This window comes from Ceratotherium simum, chromosome 4 (assembly GCF_057802395.1).
Source record: "Ceratotherium simum simum isolate JZ-2026a chromosome 4, ASM5780239v1, whole genome shotgun sequence".
NCBI classification, from domain to species: Eukaryota; Metazoa; Chordata; class Mammalia; order Perissodactyla; family Rhinocerotidae; genus Ceratotherium; species Ceratotherium simum.
The window spans coordinates 1,279,259-1,300,344 of NC_141903.1; the positions used below are offsets into that span (position 1 = coordinate 1,279,259).

At 39.0% G+C, this 21,086-nt stretch overlaps 1 protein-coding gene across 5 annotated transcripts in view; it reads left to right on the forward strand.

The window, feature by feature from the left end:
* Window positions 1-21,086, forward strand: part of RNF130 (ring finger protein 130) — a 101,148-nt gene that overhangs the window by 13,326 nt on the left and 66,736 nt on the right. For 4 of the 5 annotated variants that reach the window (XM_087429196.1, XM_087429193.1, XM_087429197.1 and 1 more), the window contains exon 2: window positions 17,801-17,995. The exons of the other annotated variant lie outside the window; for it this stretch is intronic. In XM_087429196.1, coding sequence (XP_087285322.1) covers window positions 17,801-17,995 — 195 coding nt within the window. The remainder of the gene's footprint in view (window positions 1-17,800; window positions 17,996-21,086) is intronic. 5 annotated transcript variants of the gene reach the window in all.

The following is a 21,086-nucleotide window of genomic DNA, read 5'->3' on the forward strand; positions in this document are numbered from 1 at the left end:
GCAAAAAAAAAAGAAAAAACCAAAAACCCAACAGTGAGGCATCTTCAAAGCTCCCTCTCTGGCTCTGACCTTCTGCTTCTCTCTTCCACGTTTAAAAGACCCTGTGGTTACATTGGGCCTACCCACATAGTCCAGGGTAATCTCTTTATTTTAAAGTCAACTGATTAGCAGCCTTCATTCCCTCTTGCCATGTAACCTAACATATTCACAGGTCCCAGGGATTGGGTTGGGGATATCTTGGGGTGGGAGTGTTAGTCTGCCTCCCACGCATAATGAACCGATGCCAGCACCCCACGATTACAGCTTTCTCTTCTCAGTGTCTACTAATTATTCCTGTAATAATCATTTCTGAAATTTTGCTAAGGATTAGTAGTACCCTAACAGGTCCCTAATTTACATAATCCATCTTCATCTAAGTATTGGAGTGCTGTTTACACAGGTTACTTTTCTAATATCGCTCTTCTGTGATTCCTCAAAGATCATTGTCAGTGATGCAGTTTCTTATTTGCATGTTGTCACTACACTGTAATTCATTTGGATCAGAAATCCTAAACCTCCTGTGGGGCAGCTGCTTCAGATACTCTTTCAGCTCATCATTCTTAAGCATTTACTGTGTGGCAGGCAGGATAGGAAGTTCTGTGCTGTCTGATGGGGGAGGCAAGGTGAGTCAGCATCTATGTATTGTCTAGTGGTGAAAACAGACATTAAACAGATAATAACACAAGTAATTAATCATAATTCTTAGGGGAAGTATCAGGATACTAAGATAGCATAAATGAGAAAGCTAATTCAGTCTAGGAAGGGTTCTCTGAAGAAGGGACGTTTAAGCTGAGACAGAAGCATGAGCAGATATTAAATTAAGAGGGGTGCAGAAAGGGGGACCGTTCTAGGCCAAGGGAACATATGTGAAGACCAAAAGATACAGAAAGCCTTGGTGTGCTTGAGGAACTGAAGGGTGTGAGAGCGTAAGGGATAGCGTCTTACGCAGTGGAGGCAAAAAGATGGGTCAGTACTTTCTAGGCTGTGTTAGGATTTTGGACTTTATCCCAAGAGGAATAGAAAACTATAGAAGAGTTTGTCTAATTTTTAATTATGGTCAAATATATATACCATAAAATTTACCGTCTTAACTATTTTTAGGTAGTGTTAAGTACATTCAAATTGTTGTATAACCAATCTCCAGAACTCTTTTCATCTTGCAAAACCAAAACTCCATGCCCATTAAACAGTAACTCCTCATTTCCCACCCCCCAGACCCTGGCAGCCACCCTTCTACTTTCAGTCTCTGTGTTTTGACGACTCCAGGTACCTCATATAAGTGGAATTGTGCAGTATTTGTCTTTTCGTGACTGGCTTATTTCATTCAACATAGTGTCCTCAAGGTTCATCCACGTTGTAGCGTGTGTCAGAATCCTGTTGAAGGGTTTTAACCTGGGAAATGAGATAACCAGATTTTTAAAAATTAACGTTTTTACTAGCTGTAACATAACACAGAAAAACACACAATCATGAGTCTGTAGCTTGATGAATTACCACAGTGAGCACACTGATGTAACCCTGACCTTGGTCAGGAAATGGAGCATTACCGGCTCCCCAGACTCCCCTTCCAGTCAGTCCTCCTCCCCCACTCCGCAATAGTAAACACTGTCTTGTCTTTGAACACCACAGATTGTGCCTGTTAACGTTATATACATAGCATCATGGTACACGTCGTATTCTCGTGACTAGCTTCTTTTGCTCACATCATATTAGTGAGATGAAGTCGTGTTCCTGCGTGTAGCAGTAGTTCTGTCAGTGATCCAGTACGTGAATATATCACAGTCTGTCCATTCTACTGTTGAGGGACGTGTGGGTTGCCTGCTTTTTGGCTGTTAGAGATAATGCTGTCTTAACATTGTGTACATGTCTTTTGTACACATATATAACATTTTATGGGTATATGCTTAGGAGTGGAATTGTTCTGTCCGTCTCAATTTTCTTATAAGCCCAATATGTCCAAGACAATTCATCATCTTTCCTCCAAAAATCTGTTCCTCCTCTATTGTTTGCTGTTTAATTCAGCAGCACCACCTTCTCCCCAGTGTGTTACGCCAGAAACTGAGTCTTATTCTTCTTCAGATCCCAACCACAATATCTAATTAATTACCAAGTCCTCTTTATTCAAACTCCTACATATCTCTAAAACGCGTACATTTCTCTCCACATCTATTGTAGCCTTCTCTAATCTCTTGCCTAGACTGTGGCCTCCTAACTGACTTCCCTCTGTCCACTGTTGCCCCCTCTGACCCATTCCCCATAGTACTGGGACGCAAACTTTTTTGTTTGTGCATATACGTGTATCCCCAATATATGCATTATACTTATAAATGTTATACCACATTATTGGTTTTTTTGACATAGTATCTTAAGGCCTAACACTTAGGTTAATGGTTAATAACAGCTGTAATAAATCTGTATTTCTAGTAGTCTTCATGTTAATTTCTAATTTTTTGGCTTTTTTTCCCAAATCCGATTAGTTGAGTTTTTTTAAAAATCTTTTATGGTAGCTAAAAACAGCTTATACAAGAGTAGAAATGTCAGCTCTGCCAGTTTCTGTTTGCTTTACTTTGCAGGGATTTTTTTTTAAGGCATTTGTCCATTTAATGAGGGACAGTTTAAAGCAAATGGTCTCATCTGTAAATCCATGTAACTGAGTATATGCTCTTTTGCAGTGAACTGAAAATAAACACTTGTGTGAGGGAGTCGCTGCTATCCCCTTTACATTTATGAAATACCACTCTTCATTTGGGACACCTCAGATACCATATGAGACACACAACCTTCTGACATGAATTTAGGAAAGCAACCAGCATTAATTCATAATTAAACATCAGTAAAGCTTAATTTCTTATTACCTGTAACAGAGTGATTTTTTAAAAATTCAAATAAATTTAGAAAGGTGATTAGATACAAGATCAGTACACATGCAGAAAAAGACAAATTGTACTTCTCTATGCCAGGAACAAACAATTAGAAAATAAATTCTTAAAAATATAATTTAAAATGGCATTGGCAGTGAAAACTACAAAGCATTGTAACGAGAAATTCAAGATCTAAATAAATGGAAAGATATCCCATGTTCATGGATCCAAAAACTTAATATTGTTAAGATGACAGTACTCCCCAAATTGACCTACAGGTTCAACATACCCTAAGAAAATACCAGCTGGCTTTTTGCAGAGATTGACAAGCTGATCCTAAAATTCATGTTGAACCAGAATAGTCAAACAATTTTGAAAAAGAAAAACAAATTTAGAGGGCTCACATTTCCTGATTTCAGAACTTACCTATAAGACAGTGTGGTTCTGGCATAGACGTATAGATCAGTGGAATAGAACTGAGATCCAGAAATAAACCCTTACATTTATGGTCAATTGATTTTTTTGACAAAGGTGCCAAGATAATTCAGTGTGGAAGAGAATAGTCTTTTCAACAAAGGGTACTAAGATGACTGGATAGCCAAGAAAACTGAGAGGGAGAGGGAGGAGGCCAAAGAAATGTGTATTGTCTCAAAAGTTCAGTGGTTAGCTGCTTCTGACACTGCTGAGGAGGATGGTATGCTGAGGATTGGAGAGTCGTCTTTGCATTTGGTGATATAAAACAGAGTGACTAGAAATTTGGTAGAAAGCAACTATATCAATTTTAAGTTTGCAAATCCCAGAGCAAAGAAAGCTAGGTAATTGCAAATTATCTTAATGAGATGAGAGATTACTTGAAGAAACCAGCATGAATGCACAAGATATAAACAGCAGTTTTACTGAGATGAAATGAAAGTATGTAACAGAGAAACCTAGCCTAAGAAGGTATTTGCTTTATTACAATCTCTGCACCCATTTTCAGTGTCCGTTAGCCTTGCTCTCACTTCTCAGGTTATTCTCCTTGATAGAGAAAGCAAAAGCAAAAAAGATTTTGAGGAACGTTTTCACCCATTGTTTTGTTGGCCCTGAGCAGTAGGCCTGTTTCTTTCCTATTTTTCTTGCTCTGAAAAAACTTGAAAAAAAATCTTTTGTAAAGGGATTGAGAGAAGCCCCTTTACTTGTTCCTGTCATTATTGGCAACCTTCAGCTGTTTCTAGATTTTTGGAAAAAATTGATTCTTTTTGATTTTTGGAAAAAAATTTTTTGTCTGTACTGTCATCCTACACTTGCCTTTACAGCTTTTGTATGAGTCTTCCTTAAACTTATTTTGTGCATTCTCGCTGCTTGCTCCATTTTCTTTCTCATCAAGATGGTTTGTAATTGCCCAGCTTTCTTTGCCCTGGTTTTTGCAAACTCTGAAATGATAAGTTGCTTTCTTCTGGGTTACTCGTCTCTTCACATTCTGGGTCTATGTTGATTTTGGGTAGCAGTTTCCCCTGGTTATCCCTAGCCATCATCCTCTGGGAGGCGAAATGAACAGTGAAGTGGATCAGGAACTTGTTAGACATCCTGCTTTTAGCTAAACGAGGTTTCTGCAGTTCTGTAGATAGTTGGAACCCCTATGAGTGCTCTGTCTTGTCTGCCAGTTCTGTGATCTGCTGAGAACTTTCATATTACTCCACTTAGCCACTTGACCTTGGTGTATCACCCTCATCAAAGTCTCATTTCTATATCTTGGACACGTTCTTGAGTTCTGTTCACTTGGATTTCCTTGAAGGACGTACATTATCTTGAAAATATCTGCTGCTTCTTTTTTGCTTCTGAATAGTAGTTTCTTAGGTAAACTATACTTTCCCATCATTAGAGGCTACTCTTGAGACCCGCTTCAACAAGTCTCATTGATTAATTTATATATTTAAGGTAAACTTTAAAGGTTTTTGTTACTTATATTTATTGGTTTATGGACATCTCAGATTATGAGAGTTTGAAGCCTCCTCATTTGTTTTCTCTTGTGAGTAGTCTCTTGCAGTATTATTTTTTTTCTAATTGTCTTCCGTAGGGACTGATTTCATGATTTTTTTTTTCATGTTCTCCTACCTTCTTCCTCAGCAGTTTAGCTTAAAGTCCTTTGATCACTGGTCAGCCAACCTCTGGACAGATACTTCTCCCGAACAGTGAGTTACACTGTTCCTAGCCCATCTTTTTTTTTTCTCCCCATGAGAACGAGTCTTTTCTTTTAACTCACATATCATTAATTCAAGGGATAACAACAATGTCACACACTTAGCTTGCAGCTGTGAAATGTAAGGAATGGTGGGGAACTGTGTGAATAGAAATTTGTGTAAATAAGGACCCTAAGATGAAGAAATGTTTTTGCTGTTGAGCTGTATGAGTCCTTTATGTATTTTGCATATTAACCCCAATTGCAAATATTTTCTCCCATTCTGTAGGTTGCCTTTTCATTTTGTTGATGGTTTACTTTGCTGTGAGAAAGCTCTTTAGTTTGATGCAGTCCCACTTGTTTATTTTTGCTTTTGTTGCCTTTGCTTTTGGTGTCAAAATCCAGAAAAATCATCGCTGAGACCAATGTCAAGGAGCTTGCTGCTTGTGTTTTCTTCTAGGAGTTTTATGGTTTCAGGTCTTATGTTCAAGTCTTTAATCCGTTTTGAGTTGATTTTTGTGTATGGTATAAGATAGTGGTCCAGTTTCATTCTTTTGCATGTGGTTGTTCAGTTTTCCCAACACCATTTATTGAAGACTGTCCTTTTCCCATGTATATTCTTGGCCCCTTTGTCATTAATTAATTGAGCATATATGTATGGGTCTATTTCTGGGTTCTGTATTCTGTTCCATTGATCTGTGTGTCTGGTCTTTTGCCAGTACCATACTGTTTTGATTACTGTGACTTTGTAATATAGTTTGAAATCAGGACACATGATGCCTCTACCTATGTGCCTTTTTCTCCAGATTGTTTTGGTCATTTGGAGTCTTGTGGTTCCATATAAATTTTAGGGTTATTTATTCTATTTCTGTGAAAAATACCATTGGAATTTTTATAGGGATTGTGTTGAATCTGTCGATTGCTTTGGGTAGCATGGACAATTTAACAATATTAATTCTTTCAGTCTATGAGCACGGAATATCTTTCCATTTATTTGTGTCGTCTTCAGTTTGTTTCATCGGTGTCTTATAGTTTTCAGTATTCAGATCTTTCACCTCCTTGTTTAAATTTATTCCTAGGTATTTTATTCTTTTTGAAGCAATTGTAAATAGGATTGTTTTCTTAATTTCTCTTTCTGATAGTTTGTTATTAGTGTATAGAAATGCAACAGATTTTTGTGTATTGATTTTGTGTCCTGCAATTTTACTGAATTCGTTTATTAGTTCTAATAGTTTTTTTGGTGGAGTGCGTAGGATTTTATATATATAATATCATGTCTTCTACAGAGACAGTTTTACTTCTTCCTTTCATATTTGGATGACTTTTGTTTCTTTTTCTTGCCTAATTGCTCTGGCTGGGCCTTCCAGTACTATATTGAATAAAAGTAGTGAGAGTGGGCATCCTTGTCTTGTTCCTAGTCTTAGAAGAAAAGCTATCAACTTTTCACTGTTGAATATGTTGTTAGCTGTGGGTTTGTCATATATGGCCTTTATTATGTTGAGGTATGTTTCCTCTATACCCACTTTGTTGGGTTTTTATCATAAATGGTTGTTGGATTTTGTCAAATGCTTTTTCTGCATCTATTGAGATGATCATATGGTTTTTATCTTTCGTTTTGTTAATGTGGTGTATCACATTGATTTGTGGATGTTGAACCATCCTTGCATCCCTGAAATAAATCCCACTTGATCATAGTTATAATCCTTTTAATGTATTGTTAAATCCATCATAATTATATTTGAAATTGTTCCAGATGGCCCAGTCTTGATCAACACTGTCTTTGTGTCAGAGTCATTAGTACTAGAAGTATTAGTACTAGAAGAAAGAAGTGATAAATAAAACAAAGAAGTGCTCTCACATTCTTTACTTTTCTGCCCAAGAATTAATAATGCCTTCTAATGTTGCAAGCTTTCAGTTATAAGATGAATAGGTTCTGGGGATCTTATGTATAGCATGGTGACTATAGTTAATAATAACAACTGTATTGTATACTTAAAATTTGCTAAGAGAGTAGATCTTAAGTGTTCTCACCACAAAAATAATAAAAGTAACTAAATGAGGTGATGAATATGTTAATTCTATTGATTGTGGTAATCATTTCACGCTGTATAGGTATATCAAATATCACATTGTACACCTTAAATATATGTAGTTTTTATAGTTTTTATTTGTTAATTATACATCGGTAAAGCTGGGGGCAGAAATAATGCCTTCAGATACTCCTCTGGGCCCTTTGTGTTCATACATTTTTCTGTGCATCAACAGTTGAGTTACAGTCAATGGCTTTGCCCTGTCTTGGTGGGCTCTTGGTGGCAGCCAAGAAAACTGAACACTATTGACTGAGCTAGGTCTCTTTATAGCCATTTCCTTATTTTTCAACAGAGATTTCAGTCTTGTGTGTTTAGGTAGATGATGATGCTGTCCATCAGGAATTCCACATGGGAAGATCATGGGGTTTTTTTTGGTGACGAAGATTTGCTCTAAGCTGACATCTCTAGCCAATCTTCTTCTTTTTTTTTTTTTTGCTTGAGAAAGATTAGCCCTGAGCTGACATCTGTGCCAGTCTTCACAGCATGGCTTGACTAATGGTGTAGCTCCACACCTGGGATCCGAACCTGCGAACCTGGGCCACCAAAGCGGAGCACGCCGGACTTAACTACTACCCCACGGGGCCGGCCGCAGAAGATCACGTTTGAGGGGGGAAGAAAATGAGTTTGAGATACTCAGTATTCGTAGAGAAATACCTAGCAAGCAATTGAAAATTAGAGACTAAAGCTTAAGAGAGAGATTTAGTTTGAGACATTAGCTATATGTAGGTGATAGTTGAAGCCATGGGAATTGGTGAGATTGCCCACTGAGAAAAAAGGGCCTAGGGCAGAACCTTGGTGAACACCTCCAGCTAAGAGGCTAACAACGGAAAAATGAGAAAGAATAGTCAGAGGTGGGAGGAAAATGTAATGGATAGGAACCAGCAGAAAAGAGACCCTCAGAAAGAGTCGTACTCAATATTGTAATGCTTTTGTGAAATGGAGAATAATGAGGATTAAATAATTGACACTTACTTATGTTGTGCTATGATACCATATTTGTATGAGGACCTAGCTGTGATTTTTAGTTATTTCGATTTATAGCATCTCTCTTGCATGAAGTATTTGTTGCATCAGTTGTAATAGAAATTATTTTTGAACATGACTTTTCGGGTAAAGTGATTTGTATTAGCCGTCATTTAAAATGCTTTTTATTATGTCATGGAGAACATCCAGCAGATGTATTTAAGTTCTAAGGATGTGAAAAATAATGAGAATCCATTTGAGACATACAGTAACTAAATATAGAAGACAAACGATAATGGATAGCTATTGACAATTAAACTTGCTGACAGTTCAGCTATGTATGACCCTCCTTGCAATGTTGATTGATATATCCAGCACTTTAGGTGTGCAGAAGATATTTTATTGTTGCCTTCTTAAAAATTCTATACAAAAAAGTAATAATTTATTGTAAAAATTTGTTTCTTTGGAATATAATCAAAGAAGTAAAAATTTCCAATTAGAAAAATAAGAAACATATTTACTTTTTAAAAATGTTAGATTCAAAAGTAAAAGGTAGATACAGTAACATTTGAGAGCCTACACAATTAAAATGTTTTGTTCAGCCTCTTCTCAACATAAACAGCAGAAGACAATGAAATAATATCTTCAAAGTGCTGAGAGAAAAATAATATTCTGGAATTTTTTACCTAATGAAGCTGTCATTCAAGAATGAGGGCACATGAAAGATGTTTTGAGATGTAAAAAGACAAGTTTACCCGCAAAAGTGACTTTTATCCTTAACAGATCCTCACTGAAAGAGCTTCTAAAGGATGTACGAAAAGGAAGAAGAAATGAAACAGAAGGAGAAAGTGAGGTGTGAGGGGGACTGTGATGTTAATTTTACGTGTCACCTTGATTGGGCCACAGGGTGTCCAGATGCTGGATCGAACATTATTCTGGGTGTTTCTGTGAGAGTGCTTTGGGATCAGATTAACATTTAAATTGGTAGACTGAATAAAGGAGATTAAAGCAGATTGCCCTCCCCAATGTGGGTGGACCTCATCCAGCCAGTTGAAGGCCTGAATAAAACAAAAAGCCTGGTTCTTCTCCAAGTGAGAGAGAATTCCTCTTGCTTGACTGCCTTCAAACTGGGACACTGGCCTTTTCCTTCCTTCGGACTCAAAACTGAAACATCGGCTCTTGGTGGGTCTCAAGCCTGCCAGCCTTTGGACTGGAACTGAACATCAACTCTCCAGCTTGCTGACTTACCCTACAGATCTTGAGACTTGTCAACCTTCCTAATCATATGAGCCAGTTCCTTATAATAAATCTCTTTACACATACACACACACACCCCCCCACACACCTTATTGGTCTGTTTCTCTGGAAAACCCTTACTAATACAAGGACTGATGAGCATCTGTAGGTAAGGTTTAACAAGCATTGACTCTATGAAATATTAAATATTAGGGAGAGGATGATTAAAGAAAGGTGGAACTGAGTACTGGGCAGTTACACATAAGATGGAAGGAGGTGGTTGAAGTTGCATTCTGTGGTGAGTTGAAGGGTGGCCTCCAGAATGATGTCCGTGTCCTAGTCCCCAAAACCTGTGAATGTGGAAATCTTATTTGGAAAAAAGGTCTTTGCAGATGTAATTAAATTAAGGATCTTGAGATCATCCTGGATTACCCAGGTGGGCCCTAAATCCAGTATTAAGTGTCTTTAGAAGAGGCAGAAGTGGAGAAGACAGACACAAAGGAGAAGATCATGTGAAGACAGAGGCAGAGATTGGAGTGATGCAGCCACAAGCCAAGGTCACCTGGAGCCACCAGAAGCTGGAAGAGGCAGGAAGGGTTCTCTACTAGGGCCTTTGGCAGGAACATGGCCCTGCGAACACCTTAATTTCTGACTTGTGGCCTTCAGCACTGTGAGTGAATAAATGTCTGTTGTTTAAGCCACCAAGTTTGTAGTACTTTGTTGTGGTAGCCCTGTGAAACTCTACATATTTTGAGAGCTTTGTGTTGTTCAGGAAGAGAATAGAGATATTGATTAAATGTAGACTTCTTATCAGGTGTGTATGTTAACATTTTAAGGGTAACCACTAAAAAGTAGAACTTGAATATATAGATGGAGGAAAAGAGGGGAATAAAGAAAATTTCATCACTGCATTTAGAAGCAGAGAAGGAGGGGGAAAAGTCTAAAGAAGCTTAGGAATAACAGGGTAAATAAGAACAAAGTAAAGAAATAGAAACAGATCCAAATATATCGTATTAGTAGTACAAATAGACCAAACCTGGCAGTTGAGACTGCTTTTGCAGCCTACTGGAAAAGAAGGCTGTAGTGTGCTTCTCGGAATCATAAGTGCCGAAGTAAGTAGAATTAAAGGAGACCAAGTGCACTGAAACATGATTTCCAAGTATTTAAGATATTTGTGACAGTAATAGATGTGTTGTTTTAACACATTAGGTCACCAGCTGTGGCAGTGGGTCTGATTAATTACCAGTATTTTGCGATATCTGCAATAGCTAATATAATTGCTGTTGGTTTCAGAGTTATAGATGTTTTGTTGTCTACGTTTATAGATGAAGAAAATGCTAGATTTCAATTAGAGTTTAGTGAAAATAAAGATGATTTCCCCTCATCCAAATTTCACTGACCTCCTGCGTTCTACCCACAGATCCTTGTGAAGGACACGGGCTCTAGATGTTAGTCTTTAAGCAAAGCTCTTCTTTCTCGAATAGTTACCACTTCCCTGGAGTGAGGGAAGGAGGCAAAGGATTGGCATCTCGGCTGCCTCCCTTTGTCAAAGAACTTTTCCAAGGAAGCTTGCTCCTTAGGTTTGACTCCGTGGTGGGCTTGAGTTGCCAAATGTAGATCGTGGTGGGTTAAGAGATAAAGCCCCAGCCTTGACCATTGCTGTTTGACTCACAGAAGAGGCCTGAGTGCTCCAAGTACTTAGCTTAGACTGCCTACAAATACTGTGGACAGGGGCCAGCCCGGTGCCATGGGGGTTAAGTGCACGTGCTCTGCTTCGGCAGCCCGGGGTTCGCAGGTTCGCACCCCGGGCGCGCACCGACGCACTGCTTGTCAGGCCGTGCTGTGGTGGCGTCCCACGTAAAGTGGAGGAAGATGGGCACGGATGTTAGCCCAGGGCCAATCTGCCTCAGCAAAAAGAGGAGGATTGGCATCGGATGTTAGCTCAGGGCTAGTCTTCGTCACACACAAAAAAAGAAAAAAACAAATACAGAGGACGTTTACCCTGTCTTAGAACTGGAAGCTCAAAAGTAGGGCTGCTGTCAGGGTTCAAGGATTCAGCACTCAGCAGTGTTACCAGGGATCCTGTTCATTTCGATCTCTTCCCTTTGCCCTCATAGTTAGCTTTAACTTCATCCTAAGATTGTTCCCCCTTTATCATAAAATGGCTGCTAGCAGCAATGGGAGTCATATGTTTCCTTATTTACATCCTGTGGGAAACAGAGAAGACGCCTCTCCTTCAAATGTAATATAAGTTCTCAGTTCTGTGTGGCTTATCTTAGATTGTTGTCTATCTCCCTCCCCCCTGGAGGTGGGGCGAAGTAAATGTCATTTAAAGGTATGGCTGTGTAGAGGTGATCTGTAGATGCCGGAATTAAAGAAACTTTCTGTTTTCGTTTTTGTTTTTTTGGCAACAAACAGAGTCCACTTTAGACCCCAAAGTGATCACATGGCCTTGCCTGGCAGTGAGGCAAAGCAACCTGGAAACAGACCAATTAGAGAGTGACTGTCCATATACCAACCTATAGAGATTCCCTACCAGGCCTGCATCCATGTGCACTAGTGTAGACATTCAAGAATGCCTCTTAGCTCATCAGGGTCGAGGCCAGCTTCTGCTTGGAATAGGAGGGAATGGATCCCTTCCTTGTGTGCAATTTTCCATATTCCTGTCCTGATTCTTAGCATTTTGTTGACCTGATTTAGTTGTATATGTTGCAAATTGGATTTATGTAAGTAAAAAATGAAAAATAGTTTCTCAGAAAAGGTCTGATTGGCATGAGGTGTTAGTAAGCATCATTGTTCCAGTAAGAAAAAAGTGTACCATCAACATAGAATTCTAGCCCTGGAGAGTCCTCCACCTACGTCCCAGTGGTCTGAGTGCTCAGGAATGTTAACATTGAAGGTTCAAGTGAAGGGAGAGGAGTCATTGAAGACTAGGAAGGAGCACTTGGAGGAGGAGGAGGAGGAAGAGAAGGAAAGCCCAGAGGATGAAGGCCCTGGGAGCTGCGAGGGGACAGTGCTCAGCTGGGACAGATGTTACTGAGCCGTCAGTTTCGAGGAGGACAGAGTATTCTGGGATTTAGCAACACTGAGGTTATTGGTGCCTTTTAGAGCACTTTTAGTGGAGTGGCTGCATGCAGAGATTAAAATTGTGACGAGGAATGAGTGGACTGAGGAGATGGGAACAGCAGATACAGGCAGCTCTTGAAGTGGCAGTAAAAAGGAGTCTTGAGATATCTATTTTTTTCTTCTTTATTTTTGAGATGGAAGAGACCATCAGGTTTAAATGAGAGGAGAAAGAAAAAGAGAGAATGATCATTAATATAAGGTTTCTGAGAAGTCAAGAAGGGCTAGGGTCCAGGTCATTTTTGCTGGCCATTATGGTAACAAATCCTACCAGAAAGGAAAAATGTAATAGAAGTGGAGGGGTAGAAGGGAGAGGATAAAACAATTAGAGGAATAAAGTAGATACAAGGTAAAGAGAAAAAATTGAAATTTACAAATAAGTTAACAGAAAATTAAGAGAAAAAGAAGAGTAAAATAAAACATTTTCAACAAGACTAAACAAACAGTGAAGATAAGTAATGAAAAGAAATAAGATGTTAGATTTAAAAGACAGTGTGGAAATAGTAAGAGAATAAGTTATATCCATGGAAGTGGATGAAAGAATGAAAGCTAGACATTTAAGTCCAGTAATGAACATTAAAATAAAATTAAGAAATTGAGAACAAAAATAAAGAGTTGTATTTTTTCCTTTGAACAAAGGGAAAATAAGGAAGGAAAGTAAGGAAAGACAAGGTAGGAGCAGGAAATCTAAAGAGTAAAGAGATTATAATCTGATGTGGAAATAAGAGAGCAAATAACTAGAACATACTTACCAATGGAAGCATCTAAATCTAGGGTAACTAGTTGGGCTTACTTTTATTTTTACTTCTTTTGTAGGAAACAGCTAATAGAAAACATTACCTCAGTCAGAACGTTACCAAGTGAAACAGAGAGGTCTTTGGTACACGCTTTTTCTTTCTGTCAGTTCTTGCTTAATCTCCCTCTGCCGTTCTTCCCTTCTCCCTTCCTCAAGTAGGTTAAGCGTCTGCTGTGTGCCAGACGTCTTGGAGGAGATGCTGGATCACACTCCAGGAGAGACTCAGAATAAACAGCCAGTTACTAATCGAGTACGGTAAGTGCTCAGATGGATGTGAGCTCAGGGTGCCCTGGAGACATGAATGAAGCACCCAGCTCAGCCTGAGGAGGCTGAGAAGGTGTTCCGGAGAAGACGTCTTAGCAGAATCCTGAGGCTTAGGAGGTGGTCAGCAAAGGAGTGATGGGATTGGCCTTTCAGGCAGAGGAAACAAGACCCAGGGTCTGAGGGCGAGAGGCGCATTGGGCAACTGCACTGTGCGCCTGGAAAAGTCAGCCACCTTCCATCATGTCCCCAGCACCGAATGACTCACTGCAGCAGCAGATTGTTGGGTCTCAGGGCCTGGAAGGAAACATTACCCACCCTGAAACGTGGTGACCTCTGCTTGTTAGGTGTGGTGTTGGCGTTTTTAAGAGACGAGGTCTTGTAAGTCAAATGAATCCAAGTGGAGAATTTCAGGCTTCAGGAGTGAGGAAGACAGATTGTATTTATTTACTTACTCCCAGAACTCTATTTAAATATTTACATATTCTTTGTGCCAGAATATTCTTCCTCTTTTCCCATTACACACGGGGTCGTCTTTTCAGAACTTGATTATCTTAAATTCGTATAGTGTTGTAGCTTTGGTTATATATCATCTTATTTGATTTTCGCAAGAGTTCAAGAGAAGGGCTTAATCTTTGTTCTGTGTTCTTATGCTGGTCACTTCTGCACCCCTCTCCTTTCCGCTTGAGCAGTTTTCCAGGATTCCATTTAGGTTCCAGCTCCCCCTAAATCTGTACTGTTATGTTGCTTTTCTGAGTTTCTCAGCATGCTTCATGTTGGTACTTGATGCTACTCTGTGGCTCTTTCATTTCTGTGACAGGCGTGCCTCCTCAATACATTTGCAGGTTATTTAAGATTCAAGACCAGGGCGTCCGGTTCCATTGTGTTTCTCTTTGGTACTTAGTATGTTTCTGAGTGTTTAAGTTAATATTCATTGAGGTGAGGATTCCATAATTGTTCCTGTCAAGAATTGTTTGGTTCTTATCAAGGAGTAAATAAAAGTCTCATTACTATTTCTGGACTCAACAGAAAAGGCCATACAGAAAAAAAAATTGAAGTTAAGTTTCTCCATAATATAATACTTTTTCAGCTTTATTGAGGTATAATTGACAAAGCTAAGATATTGCAATACAATATTTTATATCATCTATAAATTCACATTTTCATGATAAGTTCTAATAACTTCCTGACACCATAGCTAATAAATGCAGAGAAGTCAGAGGTGATGCCGTCTTCTGAATTTGCCAGGTCAAAAAAATCGGAAGTAAAATGATTTTGAATTTGAGCAAAATTGCTATTGACAGATTTTAATGGTTCATAATTACACAGATATTTTATGTCATACTGTGTCTGCACTTAACAAGTTGCTTCAAGTATAAACAACTGGTATTAAATGTTGAAGTAGTGGCACTTAATCACAGACAGCCATCAGTCCTCTTTGGGAGTTGTTTTAGAGCTGTTAACATGGTTTTCATTGTTCAAGTTATTTGTTTAATTATAGGAAGGGATAAATAGATAAAATAAGCATACTACAGTATTAAGTGATTATGAAAATCCCTTATTTTCTTTTTCTGAATAACGAAAACTACTTCTTTGAACAGGAACTTGAATATCTTTTTCTTGCTTATTATTGCATATTCTGATATAAATGTTTTCAGAGACCTTTTATGGATCATGATGGGGTGAATTTGGGGAACAGGGACATTCTTTTGCTGATACAGTCTGTTGCTGGAATTTGTTTTGATCATCGGTTGTTCATAGACTCTGTTCTTAGTGGGTGGGGATTCCTCTAAGAGAATTTTAAAGCTCTCCTTCAGTGTGTTTGGTAGATTTTGCTCTGTGGTTGCACCCTTGCTGTGTCTTTTCGGTCTTAGACATTGTGACTGTTACTGAACTGCTGTTCTTCAAAGTCGGCAGTGACACTGTCGAGCAACGGCGAGTGAATGAGACTGGGGAGCAGTAGCTGTTAGGAGCTGGACTGTGGGGTGGAAGTGTGCTGCCAAGCTGTGGGTGTTTGTACTTCACGCCGCGAACCCCCATGGCCCCAAACCAGATCACTAGGACAGGGCGGGATGACACTCATAAAACTAAAGGAAGGGGAATTAATTTTTTAAGCACTCGAGTAGAGGAATTATTATAGACTTTTTCACATATGTAACTCTTGTGAGGTAAGAATTGTATTTCAGTCTTTATAAATTAGTAAAAATTGAAGATCAGAGAATTGACCCTGTGACAGTTGCTCAGCTAGTAAGTGGTTGATCTGCAATTTGGATCCCAGGTCCTGCTGGTTCCATAACTGTGTTGTTTCCTCTTTACTACCCTGTGAATGCTCTGAGATCATAGAGGGGATGGGATAAGTCCCAGAAAAGCAAATGAATGTTTCGCAGGAGACAAGCGTACAGGTCTCTTTAGATATTCTTGATTCTGCATTTTTTTCAGGGTTTGTGTAGCAGTGTGTTTTGAAAAATAACAAACGGAACACTGAAAACCAGTTCTTTGATTGCTCCCTGTTTAGATACAGTATTGGAAGTTTTCCCAAGACAATGAGTTTATCATAACCCATCGCTTAAATGCTTATGTTTTAAAACAGCATAATTATCTCTGAAACAGATATCACTGAAGACATAAACGGTCTGCTTTAGGATTTCAGAGTTCTGCAATGCCTGATTGTCTTTCAGTAGTTGACTACTAAAAGCATGTCGTTGGCTTTTCTCTCTGTTTAGTCTGATTGAGAAAGGACTAGGTTTCAGATTACCGAAACTATTTAAGGAAGAGGGTGAGTGTAGTTGCACACAGTATCAGTCATGATGAATTGTGAAATCACTTACCCCACTTACTATGTGTTAGGAGACCGCTGGTAGCAAACACGCTCTCATTGCAATCCTTCACCACGATAATAAGAGAATTCAGAGAAAGATGTTATTTCAATGGGAATGATAGATGGAACATTTCTCTGAAGTCAGTGGCATGTCTACATTTTATAGTTCCTTTAAGTAGTGTTAACATTTCATTTCTTTTGCTAAGCAGTGTGCTTCCATGAGTATGTAAAGCACACATTTCCCCACTGGTGTCGTCTTTCTATACCCTTTGTAATTGATTAATACTGAATATTCTTCTTATTTATTTGCTTCTAGTGTTACCCTTGTGTGCTGTGTTCCCCTCTCCCACCCTCCCTGCCCAGCCCGCACAGCCCTGGCAGTGACTGGCTCCAGGAGGCTTGGGACACACTGATAGTCTTCATACTTACCTTTTTTGACTTCTTTCCTTCTCTGGACTGCCCTTCCTTTTCATTTTAACCGATTATAAATGTGAGGGTGGGGAATGGGAAGAGCCGCCAGGCAGGGGCGGCTTCTTAACCTTTGCAAAGGGTGCCAGAGCTATGATGACCATATTTGCAGAATCAAAAGTTGAGGACTTTGCCCTGACAGATTCAAATGTACTTACAGTATTTGAGACAAACTGTCCCCCCAAATCTAGGATGATGACCATGTAATTTGTAGTCCCAAGGGATAGTCTTGGTGTCTTCATGTGTCTTGTTAAACAGGTGGATATAGTTAAGTTAATACATGTATCCTAATTTGGAATTGTAATTTTTACCAATAAATGTAAATTAGAGGAATAATCTATTTATTCTAGTTTCATGTTATTTTAGCTATTTAAACTTTCAAATATAGGCCAAAACTGAACTTTTCTAATTTCCTTAGATACTTATTAAGAAATTTGTTCAAGCGTGCTTGAATTTCAACAAGACCACTTGGTAACTGAACCAAAGATTAGTTTGGCTTCCTCATTTACCCCAAGCAAAGTTGATCTCTTCCTGGTGGTGGTGGTGGTGATGGCGGCGGGGGCGGGGGGGGGGCGGGTGTGGAGAGATGAGTAAGTGCAGATGAATGAGCAGAAGTCAGGAGTAGATCAGTCACCTGGGATTCTGGGGGTGTTCTGTGTTTGCCTTTTCTTCCTCCTCTCTTCACTAACCTACACTGGATATTATCAGTCTTTTTTATTTTTGTTAATCTGTAAAGTTAAACAGAGTTTTTCAGTGTTTTCATTTGTATCACAGGTAACAATTCAGTGGCACGTCTCTCCCTCTGCAGATACAGATTCAGAGGTATTGTGTTGTCTGTTGCAGGTGTATTCATAGCTCTGCTGGCAGAGAGCTGCTCGAAGTGCTTCAGGGCTGTGGAGTGTTCAGAGGACAGTGGAACACTTCGATTAAGACTTGATTTCATTTCTCTTGAGAAAAAATTAGTTTTTTCTTTTCTCTTCTGTTTAGTTGCTGATCATCTGGGCTGTGATCCTCAAACACGGTTCTCTGTCCCTCCTAATATCAAACAGTGGATTGCTTTGCTGCAGAGGGGAAATTGCACATTTAAAGAGAAAATATCACGGGCTGCTTTCCACAATGCAGTTGCTGTAGTCATCTACAATAATAAATCCAAAGAGGAGCCAGTCACCATGACTCATCCAGGTAAACAAAAAAGGTTATAGATTTTATTTTTCCTCCTAGAAATTAATGCTTTATAGGTAGACATTCTACCTCCACTAAGACCGTATCATTTCCACATTATAATTCTATGATTGTATTTATTTTTAGTATTACCATTTGTTTGTTGAGATGCATGTCTTTTTCCCTTAGTTGAAGTTTTTTCTTTTTCTTAATGACCATAAGAGCCTGTAAAACTTGCACTTATTAGGTAACTGGCTGTGATTGAATCCTTAATCATTTCACATTTCTGTATTTCATGTGAAACTTTGAAAAATACTGTATTAGATTTAGAATCATTTGTCCAGGTCATGTCATGGATTCTCAAGGGTTACCTCTTTGAGAAGGAAGCTTTTTATCTTTTCAGGATAAATGTTGAAACTGACTTAGTAATTAGTATCATTACAGTAGTAACAATAGTTCTTTATTTCTTGTGGAAGCATTTAGGGTATTTGTAATGTAACTGTTTTAATAACAATAGTTTCAATTTATTGAGCACTTACTATGTATATAGCAGGCATTGTGTTAAGAGCTTTGGGTTTTTATTTTTTAGTAGACTTTCTCTTTTAGAGCAGTTTTAGATTCCCAGGAAAACTGAGCAGAAGGTACAGAGATTTCCCGTAGACCACCTAACCCCACGCATGCATAGCCTCCACCATTATCAACACCCCTGCCACAGTGGTACATTTGTTACAGTGGGTGGGCCTACTGTGACTCGTCGTCATCACCCAGAGTCCATAGTTGACATGAGGGTTCCCTGTTGGTGGTGTACATTCTGTGGGTTTGGACAAATGCATAGTGACATGTATCCATCATTATGGTGTTGTTTTCACTGCCCTAAAAATTCTCTGTGCTCTGCCTGTTCATCCCTCCCTATCCCCTAACCCCTGGCTACCACTGGACTTTTTACTGTCTCCATGGTTGTGCCTTTTCCAGAACGTCATATAGTTGGAACCATACAGTATGTAGCCTTTTCAGATTGGCTTCTTTTACTTAGTGATATGCATTTAAGTTCCTCCATGTCTTTTCGTGGCTTGATAGCTCATTTCTTTTCAGCGTTGAATGATATTCCATGGTCTGGATGGACCACAGTTTATTTATCCACTCACCTACTGAAGGACATCTTGATTGCTTCCAGGTTTTGGCAATATGAATAAAGCTGCTGTAAACGTCCGTGTACAGGTTTTTGTGAGGACATAAGTTTTCACCTCCTTTGGGTAAATGCCAAGGAGCACGATTGCTGAGTTGTATAGTAAGAGGATGTTTAGTTTTATAAGAAACTGCCAAACTGTCTTCCAAAGTGGCTGTACCATTTTGCATTCCCCCCAGCAATGAATGAGAGTTCCCTGTTGCTCCACATCCTCGCCAGCATTTGGTGTTGGCAGTGTTCTGTATTTTGGCCGTTCTAGTAAGTTGTTTTAATTTGTGTTTCCGTGATGACGTATGATGTGGAGAAGCCTTTTTATATATATTTTCTTAGACAGTCCTCACTATTACCGTCTATGGTGTAGATACTCTCCCGTCTCACAGACCAGGAGACTGCAGCAGGCGAGGCCAGCAGAAGAGGGGCTCAGGCCATGCTGAGGCCGTGTCCCACATGCAGCAGCTGGAGGGATGTGCGGCTGTGACGTACAACTATCGACTGAGGCTTTGGGGGAAAAATAAATAAACAAACAAAAAAAAAATTAAAAAAAAGGAAGAGGGGCTCAGACCCAGGTGTGGTTCTTTCAGTTCACCAATCTCTCTCTTAAAGCTGAAGCCTACACAAAGTTTAGTTCTGCATTCATAAAAATTTTAAAGTTTAATGACTTATTTAAAGAATTAACTTTTAATCATATAGTTAATTTTTACATAATCAATTTTTAGACAGTTATCTTGCAAAGACCTATTCACCCTAATTGAGAGTCATTGATACTTTTGTATGTATTTTGATAGAATAATGCAGATGGATTTAAATTTTTTTGCTCTGTGACTTGTTTTCTTCCTTTCAAATTAAGCCTTTTAGAACTAAAATTATATTTTCTAATTGCAAAAGTAATACATGCTCATGGAGAAAACTAAAGAAAAGCACAAAGAATGAAATAGAGAACATGTGTGATTTTCACTATCCAGAGGTGACCCATAACTTTTCTTCAGGGAAACCTGAAGGGAGATGAGGGGCCATCTGTCTTAGCTGGACATCTGTGTGGACACTGGAGTCAAGATGGTGGTTTTTCTTCTGAGGTCTCAGGGCAGGTGCCAATTTGCTCTCCTCAACTATTTTATTTTTTTTTTATTTTAAAGATTTTATTTATTTATTTATTTTCCCCCCAAAGCCCCAGTAGATAGTTGTATGTTATAGGTGCACATCCTTCTAGTTGCTGTATGTGGGACGCAGCCTCAGCACGGCCGGACAAGCGGTGCATCTGTGCGCGCCCGGGATCCGAACCCGGGCCGCCAGCAGCGGAGCGCGTGCACTTAACCGCTAAGCCATGGGGCCGGCCCCTCTCCTCAACTATTTTAGAGGAAAGAAAAACTGTTTGGAATTTTGGACGTAATCATTCCATACTGACTTCTTCTTACTGAAAACATGAAGAAAAATGGAGATGGAGAAATTCAACTGAGCAAAATGTATTTTTCTTTTCCAGGGGTGTTATTTTACACACAGAACCACTGAGAAGTAGCTCAAATGAGAGTCTTTTAAGTATGAGATGATCTGGGGATTCTAAGAGAGGGAATTGAAATTTATTTTTATTTTTTAAATGATTTTTGTTTAAAAAAGGAGGGAAGTCTATATAAATTAACACGGATTTCCTATCTGTGTTCCTTGAAATGTTAGTTTATTCAGATATGTTCATAGATGATCCATGGAGGAAAAACGGTAAATGATAGAATAAGTTTTGGGAAATGCTTGAAATGTATTCCACTTTTAGAGGCTCCTAATATTGAGATCTCTGAGAAGTCTTAAAGAACTTATTTTACTTTGATTAACCTGTGGTTCCCAAATTTGTTTGACCGTGTAACTCTTTTATCACAGTTTAGTGGGTAACAATACAAATAAGGAAATTTAGGGATAGAGTTTGAGGATACCTTCTTA